Source organism: Pangasianodon hypophthalmus, chromosome 1 (genome assembly GCF_027358585.1).
Source record: "Pangasianodon hypophthalmus isolate fPanHyp1 chromosome 1, fPanHyp1.pri, whole genome shotgun sequence".
Classification (NCBI taxonomy): Eukaryota; Metazoa; Chordata; class Actinopteri; order Siluriformes; family Pangasiidae; genus Pangasianodon; species Pangasianodon hypophthalmus.
Window position 1 is genome coordinate 6980990 of NC_069710.1, and position 24892 is coordinate 7005881.

General features: G+C 37.1%; 1 protein-coding gene across 1 annotated transcript in view; it reads right to left on the reverse strand.

Annotated features, from left to right (window-relative positions):
• Positions 1-24892, reverse strand: part of vopp1b (VOPP1 WW domain binding protein b) — a 46795-nt gene continuing 21903 nt past the window's right edge. The window contains exons 3-5 of the mRNA XM_034305696.2: positions 10029-10106; positions 8438-8571; positions 1-2024 (exon numbers count right to left, since the gene is read on the reverse strand). Coding sequence (XP_034161587.1) covers positions 1837-2024; positions 8438-8571; positions 10029-10106 — 400 coding nt within the window. The 3' untranslated portion in view covers positions 1-1836. The remainder of the gene's footprint in view (positions 2025-8437; positions 8572-10028; positions 10107-24892) is intronic.

Here is a 24892-nt window from a genome sequence, read left to right on the forward strand (position 1 = left end):
TTGTTTTCTGACATGTCAATGACAGTTTATTGGATACAGTATGACAGAGAACAGTATATCTTCTTATCTTATTTAGATAAAGGATGGAAATTCTTGTGTTTAGCTAAGTTTTTACGGCTTGTCACGTGGTGTCATGTAATAGCACTTACGCCTGTAACTTGCATGTCTTTCAGCCAAGTCTGATACAGTGATACAACACACACCTATTACAACAGCTAAGCAAGTTGTACATATAACTGACCCGATCTTTACTTTGCATAGAACAGCCATTAAAATGTACATAATCAACACAAATAAAACTAGCAAATGTTATCCTGTCCAAAATGTATTTCTAATCTGTCCTACTCATGCTTGAACAACGTTCTTTGAAATCCCTCAAAACTTTGAGTATACCTGACACCTTAAAAGATCCATTTAAAGTCCTGTTTCTTTTACGTGGATAAAAGAATGGCATTGGGCTTCAAGGCATGTCATCATTAAGGTGAAGTGTTAATATTAAACCTGGTGCTATGCTTTTTATCCCAGGCAAACACTGCACTATCAAACGATAATTTCTTGGCTAAGTTATTTCATCATTGTACCTTTTGTCAAAGAAAGTTGACACTGCTGTGACAAGAAAAATAAGTTATTGTAAGTTTGAAGCTGAGTTTCTGCCTAAGTTTTCTACACTTTTCTTCCAACTTCGAAGCTATAAATTGCTAAAAAGCATAAAAGTTCACACTGACAGTTAATTGTGCACTTGTAATTCTTATCTCCAGCCATCAAGAGTGTGCTTTTGAGTGAACGCTTTCAATCCTGGACACAGCAGGATACTTTTACATGATTTTTGATTGGAACAAGTCACAGAGGATCACCACACTGCCTCTATGTTCAAGGGTAAAATGGCAAGTCCAATAACTACATTAGGAAAACACAAAGTAACTGTTTTTGATCACTTACATTTGAGCAAGGTGGCTTGAGCTCAGGTTGGTGCTATTTATGGCAGTGAAATGGCTGCATGCTGGGTATCACGAATGGACTAACCTTGGACTTGTCCTCATCAGTTATATCAAGCTATTTGAAGCGGAAGCTGATTCAGGATCAGACCTTCACTTACAATAGCCAATGGCCTCTGGTGTATAATGGGTTACGAGGATGAATGAATGAATGGCCTGTATTGACCTGCTTGACTAGTGGATTGAAAGGTGTGCTGTCCTTTCGGCTCGGTTATCATCACACTCTGTTTCAGCACAGGGATCGCTGATGCCTGCAGAGTTCCTCTTGTTCAAACACAATGAAGTCCTTGCTGCATTCTGTAGAAAAGATGGTCTGATTTCTCTGTCCCAAGCCTCCAGGCTTGCAAATTGCCCAGCCAGCACAGTGGACTTGGCATGGGAAGATGTCCTCCAAAGATAACTGTCATTTTCTTCTGTACAATTAGAGCAACAGTAAAAACATCACACAGTTGGATTTACTGCCACCTTCTTTCCAGTATGCCATCATCCATCTTTTGCCTCCACCCAGTTTCTTTACTCCTTTACTCTGAACCTCTGAAAATATCTGAGCTGAGATGCAGTTCATGTTCTGCATGTCCTTCCATCCAGAACAATCTTCATGTTGTTTTTATTTAAATACACAGTCAGATAAAAGCAGCTCTGTCCACCTCTAAAATGTTGAACAATGAACATAAAAAAATGCTGTATTCTAAAACAAGCACACAAAATTAAAACAAGCCACTTGAAGCTACTCGAGACTGAGTTGTAGGCTGCCAGAGATCCTGGCCAGCATCACGTCGTGTCGTCCTGACTCAGATCGCTGATCTGCTGGAGTGTGTTGTGCCATGGTGAACGTCTGGACCTACTTCTTCTCTGTGGTCTTGAAGACCTGGTCGTAAGATGGTGGAGGATGGTTGCAGTAGGAAGGCGGTGGTGGGTATGAGCTCATCATGTGGGCTGTGCTGGGCTGGCCCGGATAGGCAGGGGCCAGAGGCATTGTCATGGTAACGCTGGGGTCACCATAGCCCTGAATGCCAGGCTGCTGAGAAACTGTGGAGGGAAATAAAAGCGATTGAGCTGCTTGTAAAAATGCACAAAGAGACATAAAGTATAATGATATGAAATAAGATAAATAAAAACCAATTTCCCCTAATGACCAATCCTGAAAATTATAGATCATTTACTTTTAATTTACACAGAGGTGCAATGAAATTATCATTATTGCAGCAAAAAATGTTTATGAAATAAAATAAACCATAAAAGTTATGAAAAAAAAACCCTGAAGTCATACCAAAATAAACTGAATAATACAATAATTATTTTATTCAATACTACTACCACTACTAATGTGAGATCCATAGCCACACCTTCTCAAGAAACTATAGCTCAGCATTGGATACACAGAACAACCTGATCTCTTGGCTTACTTCTGCACCAATTACTGATGTTTGGACATTCTAGTCAGTGATCTCCCGTGACCCCAGAGACTAGGCAGGCAAGCGTGAATCCTGGGGCCATTTATATATACTTATATACTTATAATGGTACCAACAGCTACAGGGTTAACCATAGAATTTACAATTTTTGACTCCTTGCTATGCAAATATCAGAGAGTCACCTGAAAGTTTTTCTGCTTTTTTCTCTGTCAAAGAAGGCAATTCACTGAAGGGGAAAGGACAAAGGGATATAAAAGATGCACATTTGCTTCTGGTAGCGGTTATTTTCACTTCCTTTGACTTGTGAATTCATGAGCCTTGGTCTTGTGAGCCAATAGAAAACTAAGTGAGTGGGTCTGGGGTCTCTTATTCAGTTAAAAAACCAATATGAGTTGCTGCTAATTTTTAAGTTGGGGGTCATACCAGACTATTGCCTTGCATGGTATTCCTGTTGCCTGGCACACATTGGAAGAAAAAAATGATCTGACTCATTGGATATATGCTAGGTTTTATGTAAAAATACTGTTTTTTTCTCTCTGACTGCTAACATTTTATTGCAATCTTGCTACCTGTATACATGTATTCTTGATTTTGTGTCTTTATGTGTAGGTATAGATTTGATTTTTTGCATGTTGTTGGCTCTTTAGAGGCCACTATTGAAACTACATCATCTGACAACATCAGAAGAACTACAACATTTCCTCTTATCTATGTTATGACGATAACAAGTAATGGGGATTGATGCTCTGCAGGAGGGCGAATGTCCTTTAGAAAAATACAACTTGGTCAGTTATGAGGGTTGAAAAGTCATGTGGAGGACATGACCTTGTTTGTTTTCACTGAAGGGAAATGTAGAGCTCTTAGACCAATGGACGAACCAATAATAAATCCTTTCTCACAGTATTGTTATTGTTTTTGCCATTTTACTTTCCTTATAGCTACATTATTTATACAGCGCATTATATTTATACATTATTTATACAGTGCAGTATTATTGCTTAGAGCATCATAAATACAGTTTTTTCTTTGACACATTCTCCAAATAAGTCTGGCAAAGGCATTTTTGGACTTACAAAATTATTCAAGAATTCTTAGAAGTTGCAGATGTCTGCTCCACAGAGACATGGCTGTACAAGCTCATTCCACTGACCTGAGAGACCATTGTGAATGGAGGTATGTGGGAAAAGGTGCTATTTGCTTTTATATTAAGAATATAAACCCATATATTCCCCCTGAGAGTAGGTCTTTTTTCATTCTGGCTGCCATTTCTGTTCCTCCTCAAGCCTGTTCATATGATGCACAGAAGGACTTATAATTAACATCACGTGTGCCACCAGGGAAGAGAGAAGGCTTGATCATTGCTGCACTAAAATTGAAAACAAATACTGTGCTGTCCCTTGCATGGCCCTTAGGCATTCCCATTATGCAGCAGACCACCGTATTCTTTTATACAGGCAAAGACTGCATTGTAATAAGGCGGAATGGACAAGTGGAGCTGTTGAATAGTCGTAAAGCTCTTTTGATTCCTCAGACTGAAACATTTCTAGGAACATATTACACAAAGGACTGTTGTATTCCCAAGAATGACTGTGATGCAACCAGATATATGGCATAGCTTAAGTTCAGACAGTTTTGTCAAGCAAGAGATCAGCTAACTCGGGGATTAAAGCCAGGGTACTCTGAAAGACTAAAATAGGTCTTCTCTGCTAATGAACCCATTTTCTTCAGTTGCATGAATGCAGACCGGAACAAACTAGTGCATTAACAATTATCATCTGACTTAAAATCTAATGAAGATTTTAAGAAAATAGTTAATCGAAAAATCAGCATTACACACTGATACACTTAATCTAGTTGATTACTCAAGACCTTTATTATCTTATGTCTGTTCTTTTAGTTTTCCACTGGAGCTGGTGCTATACTTTAAATGACAAAAGTTTTAATTAAAATCTGCCCTGCCAAAGACGCAATTAACACAGATCTTTTTGGAAACTCAGCACTGGGGCACTTCAGGTTTATTACCAGTGCATTTAACACCATTATCTCAAAGCACCTACAGACCACATTCTCTCAGCTAGAGGGGCTGTAAGTTGTCAATAGGTAGATCAATAACTTTTTTTTTCCTTAAACAGGAGACATAATGTGAGGCTAAGCAAACTTACTGCAGATCTACTGACCCTTAGCACTGGAGTGCCACAGACTCTGCACTGTCACTCTTCTGATTTCTATTTACACTATCTTAAGGGAGGTCTCTGTAAAACTCCTACAGTCTGCAGATGACACCACATTGTTTGGACTAACACTCAGTGGGGATGAGTCTGCTGTCAAATGTGTGATTGATTGTGGACTTCAATAGATCAACCCACCCACCCCAATACTACCCACATAACTATACACAATTTCTGGCGACCATAACTGTTACACGGTCAGTAAAAATATAAACAGTAGAGATGCTTCCCCCAAAACTGCTAGAAAAAGTACAAAGTACAAAGAGGCTTTTTGCAATGTGTTATTGTACTATGTTGTGGAAAAGGACCATTATAGTGTACAAGGGTGAGGTGCGGTAGGTTCAAACAGATTTCAGAATGTGTTAGTCCAAAGTAAATTTTGGGGATGAGTCATCAGGAGCAGGGGTTAGGGGCAGAATCTGATTTTAGACTGGTGATTACAGCGGCCTTTTAAGATTATTACTTGTCACATTGTATGAGATGAACTCAATGAAATGTTGACTCAATTCTACAAGAGGCTGTGCGAGAACCTGAGTTCTCCATGTTCAATTATATGATGAAGAACCTCTAGTGAATGACAGACCTGAAATTTAAGACAATGAGTATGTTCATCAATAAGTGCAATCTGGGCTGGTGCAAAAAATGGGGTCGCATAAACAGAACCATGCTTCTCTGTGAGCTTGATAAAATATTTTATCCTATTTTATAGGGATATTTTTTCTGTCCATAAGCAGGTGTAGTTTATGCCATTGCCACTACTATATTTTTAGCTGCCAGTTTTGCATATTCCTATGTCATCCTCCTATTGGTGGCTTTTAAAGCGTCGTAGCAGAAGTCGCACTCATTTTGTCAGAAAACGTTTCTGACTGTCACGTCAACCCAGGCTACAGACTCCATTTCCCAACATGCACCACAGCTTCCAAACATGGCCATCCTGGACTCCATTTCCCACAACACACACACTATCTTGCAATTAGTCACTGGATTTCTGATTGTGCACACCTGTTTGCAATTACACACACACACACACACACACACACACACACACACACACATGCACCCTTTATAATAGACTTTCAGTCACTCGAACTTTGTGAAGTATATGTTCAATTCCTTTGTGTCTGTGACTTTGCCCTCTGTTTTCGTGTATTTTGCCTATACGTCTGATATTGTGTTTGCTGTTCGCCTGACCTCTGCCTGTTCCTGTTTTTGATTCTTGCTTGTTTGCACAGACTTTATTAAACACTGCCTTACATTTCCATCTGTCTTCGTTATCATTACATGACACTGCCAGAATTTAGTTGCAATGTCACTAAACCAGCTAAGACCTTTCTAAGAGTGCCAGTCTCAACTCACAACCAAAGAATTCTTTATGATGTGCAAGTTTTATTTACAACAGCAAATCTGGGTTACAGTGTAAAGCCAGCATTAGTGTATATTTATTAGGTCCAAAGATGGACAAGCAGACTGGATAGATCTGGTAAGTAGGTTAGGTTGTTTAAACGTTTACGTCATCTTTATTGCTGGGAGAGTGTTCCCTGCTGTTAGATTCCCTGAACTCCACAATGTGTGCTTTTTCATTTTCGTGGAGTTTTTTTAAAATGCTGAGCTGAAATCAATGAATAACACAGTGTAAGCCATGCCAGACTTTGTAGGGGCTTTGGTTCTGCTAGATTATAAGTAGCTACTAGATCAAGGATGAATTATATAAAGGAATGAATATAATACATAATTTAAAACCCCTGTTCAAAAATAAAACACTGCTTTTGAATAATTTGGCACATTGTAGAAATTAGTCTTCTTAATTAATGAGTGGATTAATATCATTTATATATCACTACTCTTATGTTTTAGTGCCTAGTTTAGTTCCTTTCAAAACTTTAACTGTAATTTTTTTTCCTATATTATATATTTTATGTCTATATTATACAGTATATGAGGTCAGGCTGGCCTAACAGGGGTCGTGAGTGATGCAGAGAGCAGGGTGGTGGTGAACAACCACAGGGTGTCACTAAGCGCAAATCAGTGCTGCATTGGCAGTTAATCAGCTAAGACTCAGGCTGTTCAGTAGAAACACTGTGAAACACAAACCTGAGTTCTCCAACTGAATGAATGCACTTGTACAATTAGCTTAAAAAAAAAAAAAAAAAAAAGCAAACACTGTGGGATTTCCATGTTTCATGTTCCACCGTACACGCATGAACAGTCCAACCTTAATAACAGAATTAGGTACCGCCCTGCATTATTTAACCTCAATTCCGTTTTCCACATGAGCGAGTGCGATAATGACAGAGCCCAATTAGTTTCCTTCTATTCATATACTGATGTTTCAAAAGCCACAGAAAGCCAATGACCTACTTTTGTCTCTAAACGCTAATGAAAAAAAGGTTTAAAAAAACATCTAAGATGACATCCTTAGATGTATTTACTTCCATTCAAACTATCCATGCATATAATTGCCACGTGATATTTCTGTAGTTTAGTATTTAGCTAAAGATGCTGAAAGTAACAATATTAGAGTTAAGTATAGCACTCAAAGTAACATAGGACATCATCAGCATTTTACCCATTTAGTAGTATAGATTAGAATTTAATCTAGTTTATAAACACCAAATCTATGACAAAGAAATGAAACAATAAATAAAATTACAGGAGACAAGAGTCAAGAGTGCACGTTCCTTAGTCTGCAGTGTGTATTCATGCATTCCCAACTTTCTTTTTTTTTCCTTCTTCCCCAGCACTTAACTAAATTATTCAAAACTAAGTTATAAAACCTATATAAATAAATCTACATAAATAAAAACTACTATTCTGGTGGGATACAGTTTCTGTGTGGATGTCTGTTAATTAATGTTTAAAATGTTAAACACAGTAACTCAGAACAGGTTGAAGGTCTGTGGGCGAGTTTGGAGGATGTAGCTTGAAAGCTCTAGGCGGAGTATTGTTTAGAAATTTTGTGTCTCAGAATAATAATAATAATAATAATAATAATAATAATAATAATAATAATAATAATAATGATACGCTTAAACAGCAGAACAGAATGTTGGCTTTGTCAAGCCAACATAATAAAACTGGAGGATAGCTTCGAGAAAAAAAGGGTCCATCTTTGAAACACCAGTGTATGTGCTATAATGCTCTATAAAATGAATGCCAATACTTTTGGATATTTTGATACTTATGAACAATAGAGAGTCAATCCTACTATGATCATTTCACTATTCCAAGTACAGCATGGTGAATACAGAATCGTGTACGCATGCAGTTACAGAAGTCTGTTGCTCAGTAATATTGTTTGCCTCATCTATTCTGAACAGCAGGAAGTTGGTGGTGGCCATATGCTAGTGCCATATTTGTTTACAATCACACAAGCTTTATCAGAGAGTTCCTGCTTATCCTGCATGCAGAGAGGGAGAAATGCGGGGAAGGATAGAAACAGAGGAGATGAAGAGCTGTAGGGGTGGGATGCAGTTGATGAGGAAATATCTCACGCCTGTAACTAGCCTGTGGCTCTCTGGAGCTTAGAGTGTAGGACTGATAATAAATGTCTGCCTCAATGTCTGAGCTATGGCTCCCCACTGTACTCCAAGCTTATATGTGTTGGGAAATGTTGAGGTAGTACGATCATTAAGAGCACAGGTAACACATAAAATCTGTGAGAGGATGTGTGTATATAAAATCCGGAATGTCCTGCAATGACATAGCGTTATCAAGTGTCCCATCGGTCATGATCAAAACAGAAAAGCTAAATATACGTGTACTCTTTATAGCAAGCTGGACAGGAAGTAGGCGTCCTTACCTGGTGTGCTCACAGGGTGTCTGGTGAATGACACATTAAAGGCGGGCTCTTCGCTCAGAGGAGATGGATACATACGTCGGCGAATGAAAAAACCAGCTCCGCAGCAGAAAAGCACTCCCATCATCAGCAACAGCCTAATGTACAGGCAGTCAACGGAAATAAGAGGAACACCATCATGAGTATGTTCTATTACATTCATCTCTGTGCATTATCCTAACTTCATTGAAGCTCCCATTTACTGGGTATATTATTAAATCTGAAGCTTTTACAACATCCGAGAAACATCGCTCCCTACATTTACAGTATATTGTCTTTCAGAGTTCGTCATTTTAGAGATCTTGCTCAAGGCTATCGAATAATCTGGAACTGTGTGTGTCTGGTAGCAGTTCTTGTATGTTAAAAATAAACTTATATAACTATCTTAACTATCAGGTCTATCTATCAACTATCAGTTTGGCTGTAATGAAAGCCTGCAGCCACACCGACCCTTTGCGGATAAGATTGAAGACCCCTGCCTTAGAGTCTTCATTATTCATTCATCTTAAAGCATATCATTCAGTAAATATTATATAGTATTTAATGAAATTCCATTCAGTGTCATTTGTATGGTGCTTTTTACAATAGATATTGTCACAAAGCAGCTTTACAGAAATTCAGATGTAGATTTAAATCCCTAATGAAGTCGGAGGTGAAATTATAAAAATTATAAAAATTTAAATTATATTATGTAAATATATAAAAATATAAATTGTATTATATCTTTTTTCTGCAGCTGTTTACTGCTAGGTCAGACAGTACAAAGTGTGTTGAAAGGATGTTTAGTATGAGTATCATAGTCCTTATGGGTATAGAAGCAGGGTTTAGGTACAAATTTACAGTATCCAGATAAGATTAATCCACTGAAACAAGCATAAGACCTGGACATAAGCTGTTTTCGGAATGTAATAAACATAGTTATTCTAAAGCACTATAATAAAACTATGGCAGGACTGTGGTTCAGTATATAGTAGCAGTATCATGGCTCGGTTTGATATTTGTAGTAAGAACATAGAGTATCACACTGAAACTACAGTGTATCATATCAAACCCATAATAAAATATAGTGAATTTTCATAAGAAAAAAAAAGCCAGTATCAATAATCTGTTTATTATAAAAGTCTACACTAGTATTTAAAATAGAAATAGTAACAAGTTAAGAGGAATCAAGCAAAATCAAACATTTGTAACTTCGGATTAAAGGTGCAAGATCAAAACCACTCCCTTTGATATGTGTGTTTAACCTTTCTGTAAGTTTTTCAGCAGCATAAAATTCAAAAAATAACCAGGGGAAGTGCGAGACGGAGGAGATTAATAGCTTGGAGTCTATCTTTCGGTCCACACACAGCAGGTGACATACAGCCCTATAAGGCAGAGTATTGATCTGTGAAGGCAGGAAGCAGAGCTGTTTACTCTACTGCACCAAGGCTGGGCATGCTACAGGTGTTGTATATGATTTAACACACCACAGTGTAGCAAACTACCTATCAGGTGCATGATATGCTTGTTTAAAATGTTTAGTATCTGAATGACATATAAAAAAAATAACTTTTACCAGAAGTACCAGAGCCTCTGGATGGATAGAGCACGCACACAGCAGCGAGTCCCACAACAGTCCTCATACGAACGGCATCTGTCCATACACAGGAGATAGAGTTAGATGGATCAATATCCAAATGCATATGTAGACAATGTAAGGGAAGTAAACAAAGAAAGCAGCAGGTATTTAAAGTTATTAAAGGTTACAAATCACATTATGATTTATGAGGTGGTCTTGTGAAAGCCATCAGATGTTGCTGTAGCAAAAAAATCAGGTTTTGGGTTTTTCTGCCTAATATACTTGATACCTTAACTTTAAGAAACCATAAATATACAACCCCTGGCAAAAATTATGGAATCACCACACTTAGAGGATGTTCACCCAGCTTTTTTACATTATAGCAAACAAACAAATCACAGATATGACACAAAAAAGGTTTTGTTCAATAGCTTAACATTCTGGTTTGTGAAATATACATAAAAAAATTCAAGGACATTTTTTTTTATTAATGGCATGTCTTTTTCCAAATCAAGTAGAGGAAAAAAATTATGGAATCACTCAATGTTGAGGAAAAAATTATGGAATCATCAACAAAAAAAACACAATTAATACTTTGTTGCTCCTCCTCTGGCTTTTATTCTTTGAGGCATAGACCTCACTAATGAAAAACAATATTCTCCATCAATCTGGTTCCAACTTTCTCGAATAGCAGTTGACAGATCAGCTTTGCAGGGTGGAGCCTTAACATGGACCAGTTTTTTTTACTTTCCACCATAAATTTTCAATTGGATTGAGATCCGGACTGTTTGCTGGCCATGTCATTGAGTTGATATGCCTTTCCTGAAAAAAAGCTTTAAAACTGTTTGCTCTGTGGCAAGATGCATTGTCATCCAGAAAAATTATTTCATCATCACCAAACTTATTTTCTATGGATGGAATGAGAAAATGTCCAAAATTTCACTGTACAACTGTGCATTGACTGCTGAGGTAATGACTGCCATCTCCCCTGGTCCTTTACCTGACATGCAACCCAATATCATAAATGAGTTGGGAAATTTGATTGGTTCAGGCAGTCATCTTTATATGTTTTGTTAGAACGGCACCAGACAAAAGTTCCAGCATCATCTCCTTGGCCAATGCAGATTCATGATTCATCATTGAATTTCACTTTCATCCAATCATCCACACTCCATGATTGCTTCTCCTTAGCCCACTGTAACCTTGTTTTCTTCTGTTTTGGTGTTAGGGCTGGTTTTCTTTTGGCTTTTCTATATATAAATCTCATTTCATTCAGCCGGTTTCTTACAGTTCTGTCACAAACATTGACTCTTGTTTCCGCCCATTTGTTTTTCATTTGTTTTGTTGTGCATTTTCTATTTTCAAGGCATAGTGCTTTGAGTTTTCTATCCTGATGCTTTGACATCTTCCTTAGTCTGCCTGTATATCTACCTTTCATAACCTTCCCATTAAGTTTATACTTGCAACAAATTTTAGACACAGCTGACTGGGATCAACCAACCTCTTTGGCCACACTCCATGTTGAAATTCCTTGTTGAAGGAGTTTTATAATCCTTTCCATTGTTTCAACTGACAACTCTCTCATTGGAGCCATGTTTCCTTTCAATTAGCCAAGTCCAACAGCCCATTAAAGTGTGTAAGCACTCCCTTTTAACTGCTGACTTATTAGCATTTTTAGACTTGTCCCAGTATTTGTTTTAGAAATGGAAATTAAAAATTGATTCCATAATTTTTTCCTCAACATTGAGTGATTCCATAATTTTTTCCTCTACTTGATTTGGAAAAAGACATGCCATTAATAAAAAAATATGTCCTTGAATTTTTTTATGTATATTTCACAAACCAGAATGTTAAGCTATTGAACAAAACCGTTTTTGTGTCATATCTGTGATTTGTTTGTTTGCTATAAAGTAAAAAAGCTGGGTGAACATCCTCTAAGTGTGGTGATTCCATAATTTTTGCCAGGAGTTGTATTTCACTAACACAATGTGGAAATGTTGCTTTTTTTTATCTTGCTTAGGCTGTCTTCCTGCAAATATCATGTTGAGAAAGGAGCCAGTTTAACAAACAGTGGTAAAACAGTCAGTCTGACTAAAGATGTCTAAAACTTTGCTAGTTAAGTGTGATTCTCACATAGTAAATGTCATGCATTGGGCCTCATTTATCAACTTTTTAGTAAAGTTACGTGTAATTGTTCGCATAAGCCAAACCGAACAAACATTTTCTGCCAGATTTTCAAAAGTTTTGGAAACACTGATTTTCTTCTTACTCACATGTGTATATTAATCACCCGTAAAGTGCAAAGCACATTCCCAACACAGCTCATTTGCATTTAATGACGCCCAAAAAAATTCCATATAGGTTCAAGTGAACAGAGGGCTGGAAACAAAGGAAAGGCCGGAAGTGGAAGTTATTGTGACTTGCTTCTATGCCAATAACATACTTAGCACTGTAACAGCACCTGAAAAGGTCAAAATCTAGAGATAGATTACAGAGAAGGTGATGCAGGTGTGAATTCAGTGAGCTGACAAGCAAATGGTGTGACATGAGAGCAAGGAGGAGAAAAAAAGATCTACACTGTACCCAGGAGATCATGCACACCGAGCAGGTCACACAGGGAAATGCTATTTAAAAATTGCTCTAAGTGCCTTGGCCGACATGCTGGAAATGTTGCACAGCATCAAAAGAAGATACTGTGGCAAACTGAACCATTTCATAAGCCAGATTTTATCCTCTGAAAATATGATACCGGTCTTAAAACATCCTTACTCTCAGAAGCATGACCTTGGGTGCCTGGAGGACTAGTGGTTAGGCCTCAGCGCTCTCAACGCTGCGGCCCAGGTTCAATTTCCCACCAGGGAACCAATCCCAGCCACTGGGGTTGCACAAGACAGTGCACTTCCAGTGCCGGTCCCAAGCCCGGATAAATTTGGGGACCGTAGAATCAGGAAGAGCATCCAGCACAAAAACTGTGTCAAATCAAATATGCGGACCAATGATCCGCTGTGGTGACCCCTAATGGGAGCAGCCGAAAGAAGAACAACAACCCTCAGACGCATGACCTTAATCTTCTGTCAGCTGAGGCTTTAGTTTACGGCTTACTGCTATGCGCAGACAGATCGCCCATCCTCTGTTTATACAGCGAGATTTCTTTTGTTATAATTGAATGTCTAATTATGTTTGTCTTAATTTTTGGGGTTGTGTTGGCTCGCTTTCTATATTTTTTTCAGATTTTTTAATTAATGCCATTAATAGAGTTTTCTAAATAACTGAACTAGTGATCTAGCATGAGAGTATGTTTTTGATAGACACTACAAAGCACTTCTGTAAGTGGATAAGAGGGTCTACTAAATGCTGTAAATGTAATAAACATAAGCGATTTATACTCGACAATATCTTCCATATATAAAAGTTATACAAAATAATGCATGCAAATGATATAATTTGAAGTCGATCATGTCAAGGTTTACATTAGTTAATTCTTATTAATTCGTATGCAGAAATTTACACACATTCTGGAGCACAATTAGGATACATGTTTTCAGAAATTATCATGAATACTAAAATTTCTTGTGTAAATGCTCTTACAGAAGAGTTATGAATAAATATCCATAATAATAATAACTGTTCATAATAAATGAGGCCCATTGATCAAGTTGTTAGATTGCTACATGCTGTAGTGAAAAGGACATAAACCTCATAAGGACATAATCAATTCAGTGTGTAATCAGATACCAGCTCTCAAAATGTCTGTGATGCTCCTGTGCCACAATCAGAAGGGAATCTTTAAATACAATTTCCTCCTGTTTCGCTTTTGAGGTAACCAGAGTTAATATTATACAATAATTTTACTTGCGATTGAGATACATACAAAAGAGAAACTTATTTGATATCCATATATTCATATATCCATCCATAAGCCTTTACATCGATAATACACCCAGTGGACCAGCTGCAGTAATGTTAATTAATAAATAAGGAATAACAATGGGGAATGCTGCTCTAGGGTAGTGGGTAGTGTGAATCGGTTACCACCCTGAAGTGGATTATTTTTCTGTAACAGCATATCTTGTAGTGTTTTATTCTCATGCCACAGCAATTTGCCAATGATCACATTTTTTATTTATTAAAATACACATTAACCGTTTATAGTTACATTTAATGTTGTGAAATGTCCACAAGACAAGTTAGGTCCTCTTATCACTTACATGATAGTTATGATAGATATGATAGACAGCAGCTATATACAGTCACGAGCATCCATTTTTTTCTCACTCTTGAGGTTAATAAGAAAAAACTGCAGATGAGAAACCGGAAAGCGCAAAGTTCTCTGTGCTGAAGACTTTCCCGTGGTGGAAAACTTACTGACTGTTACAAAGTGCTGGTACCTGAGACGCTTTCCATAAATGTCAAATAAATATAGGTCTCCATATAGAAAACTTCGCCATGTCAATAATTAGTGTCTTGCGAAATTATTCACCCCCCCTACCCCCATCTTTGTGTTTTTTTGCTGTTTTGTTGCATTACAACCTGGAATTAAAATGGATTTTTATTTGGATTTTATGTAACGGATCTAACAAAAAATTAAAAAAAATAAAAAAAAAATTAATTAAATACTGAAAAGATGTGAGTGTATATGTATTCACCCCCTTTGCTATGAAACCTAAATAAGATCCATCCAGTTAACCTCAGAAGTCACATAATTAGTTGATTAAGGTCCACCTGTGTGCAATCAAAGTGTCACATGATCTGTCACATGATGTCCATATAAATACACCTGTTCTGAAAGGCCCCTGAGTCTGCGACACCACTAAGCAATTAACATGAAGACCAAAGAGCTCTCCAAACAGTATAGAATAGTATAGATCAGGGTCAGGTTATAAAAAAAAATCCCAAACTTTGAACATCCCAAGGAGCAACCTTAAATCCATTATAACAAAATAGAAGAATATGGCACCACTACAAACCTGACAAGAGAAGGCCGTCCACCAAAACTCACAGACCGGGCAAGGAGGGCATTAATCAGAGATTCAGCAAAGACACCAAACACTGAAGGAGCTGCAAAGATTCACAGCAGAGATGGGAGTATCTGTCCATAGGACAACTTTAAGCCATACACTCCACAGGGTGGGGCTTTATGGAGGAGTGGCCAGAAAAAAGCCATTGGTTAAAGAAAAAAACAAAACAAAACAAAACAAAAAATCATGTTTGGAGTTTGCCAAACAGCATATAGCAAACATCTCAAACACATGGAAAAATTTTCTCTGATCAGATTAGACTAAAATTTTAGTCTTTGGCCATCATGGGAAACGCTATGTGTGGTGCAAACCTAACACTTCCCATCAAACCAAGAGCGCCATTCCCACAGTGAAGCCTGGTGGTGGCAGCATCATGCTGTGGGGATGCTTTTCATCAGCAGGGACTGGAAAACTGGTCAGGATTGAAGGAAAGATGGTTAGCACAAAATACAGGGCAATCAAATCTCTCAACTAAGAGATTTGAGACTGGAATGGAGGTTCAGCTTCCAGCAGGTCAATGACCCTAAACATACTGCTAAAGCTACACTGGAGTGGTCTAAAGGGAAACATTTAAATGTCATGGAATGGCCTAGTCAAAGCCCAGACCTGAGAATCTGTGGAATGACTTGAAGATTGCTGTACTCCAACACAACCCATCTAACCCTAAAAAATCGCAGTGGCTAGATGTGCTAAGCTAATAGATACATACCCCAAGAGACATGCAGCAGTACTCAAATGGTTAAAAAAAAAAAAAACCCAAAAATCCATTTTAATTCCAGGATGTAATGCAGCAAAACAGGAAAACCACCAAGGGGGTGAATACTTTTGCAAGGCACGGTATACATTTGTCTTTGTTAAATAACAACACATTAAAAAAATCCATTTATTATTAGCACTAGATTATCTTGACTGTCTGCCATACAAATTCCTCTGAATGAAGTGTTACTATAGAAACGATAATGAATGAATAATGAGAATGAGCAAATTAATATAATCCTATTATTTGAATTACAGCTGGTGCCACTGTTAGAACTGTTGTTACAGAAAATTAATCAACACCTTTTTCATAAATCAGATTCGAGAATTCAGCAGCACTGTGGTATAAAATGAAATTTGGAACCCTTCAACCATAATAATGACTGTTCAGACTGCTCTTCCTGAAATGTCTAAATTTGCTTTACGATAGGTCTAACGATGTCCTAACTTGTTAGAAGACAAAATTTGAGGACTCAACCCCTCACACAGTTGAGTCATCCTCCCTGAAACCAGAGACTATCCAATTAGGACCTGTCAGGAAAGGCCAGGGCCCATTCCTCTCCCCAGAGATATACAGTGATGAAGTGCTGCACCTTGGGTATCCATGGAAATGTCCTAAAACTGAGAGCAGCCCAGGTAAAGGGTTATGAATGTAAGAAGATTCTCTCTGGTCCCCACGTATGCTCTGTTTGTTAGAATCATAATCTTTTCAGCTAGCAGCATTTTGTTAAACAGATTATCCCCTGCTGAGTTTCTCTACTTATGTCTTTCTTTGCACGGTCAAATGGAAAATTATCCAGGGGCACATTTCAGCGAATTTCATTTTCATGTTTCTTTTTTTTTTCCATAATTGCTCATCTTCAAATCGAAAATGAATTGCACTTCTCTGTTCAGACTGAAGTAGGAGCAATCAATGCAGGTTTCTGCAGTTATTTCTACTGTCTAAAAAAAGGCACCGAGTGGCTGGACACAAGTCCCAGTGCTTATACAACCTCATTTCCGTGGTGACTGTGCACCTGGAGCCTTGCCATGCCCCATGTGCTAAACTGTATATCTTTAGCCAGCTCCAAGCAAGCAGGCTCTCTCGTGCAGGAGGTGATCAATTATAAATGAAGAATGTGCTCGTGTATGCTCGTGCATTCTGGTTTAAAGGATCTGATGAAGGATGCTGTGCAGGATTAATAAATCAGAATGACCTGATCAAGAATGATAACAAGGCCAACACTGAATCAGCACGTGCTGAGACGTGGGAGGCGGATGCTATGATTGTATACCTGTCACTCTAAAGCGCATGGGGACACTCCATTTCCCCTTAACCAGAAAGATCTGTCTGAGCATTTGAAGCTTCAGTGACTGGACAAGGCAAGCATTGCTGTCTAATCAAGTGTCAGGACACACAATTCTTTCTGGTCCAGTTGATTGAAAAGACCAGCGAATGCTTACAGATGTCTGAATTGCCAAAGGATCAATGCATCTGGAATATTTGTCTCTCAGACAAAGGACAATATTTCATCCAATATGAAATAACTACTCATAAAAAATGTGGATACATATCCTGGACATATCAATAATTATTAATAATTATTACTTTTCTTTTTTTCAGATATATGTATTACCTATTATTAGACAGGATGTCTATAAAAATTCATTTATTTCCTGATTGGGTTTTAGTTCAATTGTGAAAGAATTCCCCGAAAGATAAAGTACTGTACTGTACAACAGTCCCAGGTACATGCATGTAAAGAAATATCTGTGAATTGAACATGCTTAAAAAATGATTTTCAAAATTTTTCTAAATATCCCAAAACCAGAAAATAAACCAGATCAAATCAGTATTATGTGTGATCCTCATTTGCCTTTAAAATTGCATCAGTTCTCTTATGTTCACTGAAGTGCAGTTTTATGAAGAAAATGTCTGGAAGTTTTTTTTCTAATCTCTGAAAACTTCTTCAGATTTTACTTGCTTCTGTCTCAGAAAACCTTGATGATATTTTCATCTGAAAAGGTGTGTATTACATATAGTTGTGTATTACAAATAGCATATTTTTAAATAAGCTTGCAACCCCAAAAAGGAAAAAAAAAAAAAACTCATACATATTTAATGAAATCTGCCTTTTGCTCAGTGCTCTATATTTATTTTGAAAAGAACATTTCTGGCATTAAACAGTGATTGGAAAATATGGAAATATTAGCTGTTGATATTAGCCATGAGTTACCGCAATAAAGAAATAAAACTACTGGAATCCAATAGCATGAATAATCAGTCTTAATTACATAAACATAGACTTTACCTTTCAGTGATATATCATTTGATATGCATTCACTGTATCAAATTCACTTATGCAGGCGTTTGACTGCAGGAAAGAGAAAATAGATTAACAGCATCAAATGCAATTGCACAATTCTACTTTTCTCCAACTCAGAGGATACTGCATAGTCAGATTACTCCATATAGTGTAATGGAGTAACATAAGCTTAATCACGCTGCCTATAGATCTGGTCAGATCAGGTTTAAAGCTAAACAGCATGTCCACATGCCATGAAGCATGAATGACAGGTGACAGCATGAGCACTGAACATCCAGGCATGACATATAAGTGAGGCAGTGGTCACAGGTTACAGAGCAAACTGGTTTGTCAGCAGGATATGTGTGACCGAAATGCCTGATGTATTTAAATAATCCACTGTGAGCTGCTTCCACTTTGGTCTTTCTCTGGGCTACAGTAATCCAGTACTGCTCATCTATTGAACTTAATCTTATGAAAAAAGTACAAACTGAATTTTGTTTAATTTCATATAAATGATATCATAAGAAACAAGAACAAACAACAAATTTTATGCAAATTACATCTTGCAAATTACATCTTACATCTTATCTGTATTTATTTTTCTTCTGATGCAATTCCCCAATTTATCCAATTCTTTAATACTATTTAAATTCTTTATTTTTTATTCAACTGCTTAATTACTTCATTTTCTTTATTTTTTATAATTATTTCTACTTATGCTTGTATATTCTCTATTTTCTGCATTTTTTATTTGCCTTTTTTTCCTTTGTAAAGATCTGTATGTCTGTCTGTCTGTCTACTTGCAAACTAATTCAACTCTACAGTATCTAACAGTATTTGTTGAGATTCAATACATAATATAATAATAATATAATAAATCCTGATTTACACTTCTGTATTATTCTCTGTATTATTGAATTTGGATGTTATCTAAATTCAATTTATTATTATTATTATTTTTTTTAAAATAAAAATGGCTACTTGTTGTTTTTTTTTTCCCTGTGTGTGCTCAAGTCTCTTCTTGCAGATGCATTGTGGGTAATTCGGACACACCATCCCTGCCTATAATAAAAGAAACATATTTAAACATAAACTTTAAATTTAAATAGAGTAAAGCTCAGCACAGGAGCTCATCTTCCTTCACAAAAACATGATAAAGCACCATGTCTTAATACGCTGTTCAATACAGACTGATGGACGCTCTAAAAACGTCCATTTATCACATTCTTAAATTGATCCTCCTCCTCTGTGAAAAATTTATGAAGCTTCCAGAAGCAAAAGCCTAAATATGCACTAGCTATGCAATTGAGAAGTGAAACTGTTTGTTCAATTAATGAATATTTTCACAATTCAACAAGCTCAAAGTTAAAATTGGGGAATAAAGAACAGTTATTCATTTACATTACATTTACGTTTACAGCATTTGACAGACACCCTTATCGTCTGTGCTGGTTCATTTTCTAGCTTGTAGATAAGCATCAGTGTTTTAAATCTGATGTGGGCAGCTACAGGACACCAGTGCAGGAAGCGTAGCAATGGGGTGGTGTAAGGAAACTTGGGAAGCCTGAAAACAAATCATGCAGATGCATTCTGGATCAGTTGCAGAGGTCAAATGGTGCTCAGAGGCAGACCTGGCAGGAGCGAGTTACATTTACATTTACATTTATGGCATTTTGCAGACACACTTATCCAAAGTTACAAGCAAAAGTGCTTTGAAGTCTCTATCAATAAATACATTCTGATTCTGGTTCGCTAGGTCACAAACTAAGAATACCATCAGTCTAAAAACTCTGTTGGGGAGGTAATATAGTAACAAGCACTCAGACAATACAAAGTTGTTTTTTTTTTTTTTTTTAAAGTGCTAATTTAAGTACTTTAGGATTTAGATTTAGGATTTAGGATACTTTATAGTTGCAGTAGTCCAGTCTTAAAATGACAAGGGACTGAAAATAAGCATCTGAGTGGCTCTGTGGATAGAAAAGGATGAATCCTTCTGATGTTGTAAAGGAGAAATGGGCATGAGCATGTCAGTTTAGCAATGTGAGCGGAGAAGGACAGTTGATTGTTCATGGGTACCGTCAAGGTTGCGTGCAGTGATGGATGGTGAGATCTGAGAGTTGTCCAGGGAGATCACAAGATCCTGACATGGTGATGCATCTCCTGGGAATTAAGTTTCAGCTGACAAGCTGATTTCCATGATGAGATGTCTGCCAGACATGCTGAGATCCAATCTTTTTATTCCTCTTTTTATTCATTGCTGATAAGGTTAGCCCTTTGGCTTAAAAATATAACTTTAAAGCTACTGTATAATTTTGTGAAGCTATTTTACCTTAATGGCAGTTGAGTCACAACTGAGACACAGTGGATCATGAAAGAGAAAGCCACAGAGCAAAATATATTTTTCAAGGGAGACAGGAAATAAGAAAACGTTTTACTGTCCATCACAGAATACTGTTGGCCTTTATTTGTGAAACTTTTTATCTTTCACAAGATACAGACTCTCTGATGATTCACACTTTGAGTAAGCGAAAGCCGTGTCTTTTGTTTTGCACTCTGCAGAGGCAGTTTCACATAAAACTAACTAACTAACTAAATAAATAGGAAGGTCTTGTAAAACAAATAGCTCCCATTAGTAATACTTGACAATATTCGCACATTTAATGGGCCATACAAGAGGGAAAGCTTGAGGAATATGTAGCATTACTAGCATTGTGAGAGCGAGCAACTGGAGTGTCTCTTTATCTAAGTGGAACTCTGTTACAGCAAGACAAGCTGAAATAGACTCCTGACTGAACATTTAGCTTGAAACAAAACTGGCTTGATATCGGAAGACTTACAGTGGATATGAAAAGTCTATATACCCCTGTTAAAATGGCAGGCTTTCGTGAAGTAAAAGAATGACACCAAGATAAATCATGTCGTATCTTTTCCCATCTTTAATGTAAAATTGCAAAGTATATATATATATATATATATATATATATATATATATATATATATATATATATATATATATTCACAAATAAAAGTGAAAAATAATCAGAAACTTTTTTAGGGAAAAAAAAAGAAAAACAAAAAAACTTACAATAACCTGGTTGCATAAGTGTGCACACCCCTAAATTATTGAAGGGCCTTTTGATTTTATTACACCACTCTTACACTTTGGGTAAGAGTCTGTCAGCGTGGCACATCTTGACTTGGCAATATTTTCCCACTCCTTCTTGCGAAAACATTCAAGATCCATCAAATTGTAAGGGCATCTCCTGTGCACAGCCTGCTTCAGGTCACCCCACAGATTTTTAGCTGAATTCAGGTCTGGGCTCTGGCTAGGTCATTCAAAAACATTGCTCTTCTTTTGGCCATTGCTTTGTTGATTTGGATGTATGCTTTGGGTCACTGTCATACTGAAAGGTGAAATTCCTTTTCATCTTCAGCTTACTAGCAGACACCTGAAGGCTTTGCACTAAGATTGACTGGTATTTGTAGCTATTCATGATTCTTTCCACTTTGATAAAAGCCTCAGCTATGGCTGAAGAAAAGCAGCCCTAAAACATGATGCTGCCACCACCATGCTTCACTGTGGGGATGGTGTTCTTTTAGAGATGCACTTTTTTGCATCAAACATAGCTTATGTAATTATGGAATTATTATAACTTTTGGAATTGGCCTCATCAGACCATAACACACAAAAAAAATAGAGAATAGTATAAAGAAGTGAGGCTGGGGCTGATTTCTTTCTAGCCCAGACTGTAGATACATGCAGCCTATCAGTGACAGTCGTGTAAGATGATTACATAGACAGAAACACCATTTAGATTTGATCTCCCTTTGGGCTAAAATTTTGCTGACACATCTGTAACGGAAAATGTTAGAGCAAATGTTACTGTTTTATATAGAAGGACTCGTTTCTGATTAAAAACTTGTAGAGAATTTCAAAGCTCTGAAACATTTGTTGTATGGACTTGAGCCAGCAGCAATAATACCCAGAAGCAGCTCTCTGTGGAGTGAAATGAAGTGTAATGATGTAGAATGTCTTTGGTTATATGAAACTCTATTGGAAAGAAATGGCCTGAATGACATCTAATGTCTTAGTTTTGAGATTCACTTTAATAAAATGACTGAAAACTCAGAGCAGTTATCTCGCAACATGGGAAACATGGGTGCAGATGGTTGGGTCTGTGGGTCATCATTAAAATTAACTAGTGTAATAGCTTAGGCTTTGACCTATGTCTTGCTAAATCTGACTAATTACCAGTGAATATAAAGTAGATATAAAAAAATCTAAACACCCCTTTTAAAATTGCAGGTTGTTTGTGAGGTAAAAAAAAAAGAAAAAGAAAAAGAAAAAAGATAAGTTATGTCAGATCTTTTTCAACCTTTAATGTGATATAGCAACCAACAAAATTGAAGTGACAAAACAAATGTTTTAGGGGAAAAAATAAAAATAAAAAAAAACTTATAATAACCTGGTTGCATAAGTGTGTACACCCTTTTATGATGGGGCATGTGACTGTGTTCAAAATTATCCAATCATGTCTGATGATCACACCATCTGTCACAGCATTGATGAAGCCATGGTCCACAAAGAGCTTATAAAGCATGTACATGATCAAGAGATGGGTACAAAAGAATTTCCAAAACATAAGATGTACCATGGAACACCGAGAAGGCCATCATCAAAAAGTGGAGAAAAGTGGGCACCACAGTGATGTTACCAAGAACAGGACGTCCCTCCAAAATTGACAAAAGGACAAAAAAAATTATCAGGGAGGCTACCAAGAGACCTATGGCAACATTAAAGGAGATGTAGAAATATCTTGAAAGTACTGGTCACTCCCTGCATGTGACAACAATCTCTCCTATTCTTCATGTCTGGGCTCTGGGTAGGGTGGCTAGATGGAAGCTGTAAAGAAAAAAAAAAACATCTAAACCCACCTACATCACCCCAAACCATGTGGCAAAATGTGGTATGGTCGGATGACATTTTTGGGCATAATTATAAAAGATACTGTATGTTTGGCACAACAGCAAGACAGCTTGTCACCCAAAGAACACCTTACCCATGGTGAAGCATGGTGGTGGCAGCACCCTGCTAAGGGGCTGCTTCTGTTCATCTGGGACCGGGGCTCTATTCAGTATAGAAGGAATTATGAATAGCTCCAAATCCCAATCTATTTTGTCACCAAACCTGCAGGCCTCTGTTAGACAGCTGGACATGAAGAAAACTTTCGCCTTCCAGCACAATAATAAAGGAATGGCTTCAGAAGAAGATGATCAATGTTTTGGAATAGTTCATTCAGACAGGAAATCCCCTCACCATTTGATAGATCTGCTTTTGACAGGAAGCAAAAAGTGCTTTAAAAAGTATTATTTAATAATATTCCGACATATTCTGACATGATTCAACTTGGTTTCATTTTTTTTCATCACAAAACCCAGCAATTTTAACAGGGGCATGTAGACCTTTTACATCTACTGTATCTTGGCTGAGACTCTTATTTTAAAATCATGAAAACTGCCAAACAGGTATCAGCAGCTTTGAACAGTGAACATTTACAGAAGTATGTAACATGACCGAACTTAGCTTGCCTTCTTTTAAATTTCTTATACACAATGTTCAATAGCAAAATGACAAATGTGAACCTAAATATAGACGTAAATGTTGTGAGCTGTGCATTGATACCTAGTTAAAGACTTCATCTGAGCCTCTTAAAACTGATGTACCTATTATTACCCCTGTGCCATCAGAAAGTACCTCTTGATTATACTTTTACTGGATCAACATTAGAAACTATTAGAGATCGCAACTGCAGCCGCGTATCTGCCTGAGAGTGTGTATGTGTTTGTAGTAGTCTGTCCACATCATTCTTATTAAGCCATGGATGAAATCTTGTTAATGCACTGCTCATTAACAACAGTCAAGATTATCAAGATTCATCGTCAAGCATCTGATGATATTAGATTTTAGCCTCCAATTTAATATCACAACCAGCTGTTCACTGCTTCTAAAAAAACAAGAAACCAAGATGCAGACTTGATCTTTACTTATATTACAGTGAAATATGCTGCTGTCTTTGTTCCCATGAGAAATATAAATGATGGATATTCTGAACCCAACCCTCCAACTATCTGAGACTGAATCAGTTGTTTAATTTCGCTGTTAAGGGCACATGTCAAACATTGTGACAATGGCTAAAAAAGAAAGGCTGGAAAATTTGAAATATTTAACACTGACATATTTCAACTGTGACCATAAATCAAAAGAGTCTTCAAGCGTGTGTCGGAATGCAATTTAAAAAAATTACAGGTAGAACTAGTCTGTTCTGGGTTCACATAATTTTAAAAAGTCCTCTGTTAAATCCGCAGCTATAAAAAGACAAATGTTTGAATGGCTTCCTATGTGTGTGACACCATGGCAATTTTCTGGAGGATCTCCGCTTCCACTGAGGAGACTGAAGAGGATAATTACCCACTGATAATAACCTTTCCATAAAATGTCTCTAATTGAGGAGTCCAATTACTGGCACCCTTTCAGAGACAATAGCTGCCTTTTTAAAGAGCAGGGTGGCGTGCTCAGAGAATCTGATATTTACTTGGCTCAGTCAGGTGTAATGGATCTGTGCCTGAAGAATCACACTCCTACAGTTATTCACGAGATCGCGTCCAAAAAACACACACCACCTGCTTCTGAGCTGTGAGAGTGGAACAGGATACCATCCTTAATATTTGTTATTACAAGCAATATGAAGTATTTTGTGGTTTGCTTCAATGAGGTATAATGTATGAAATCATATTTTCC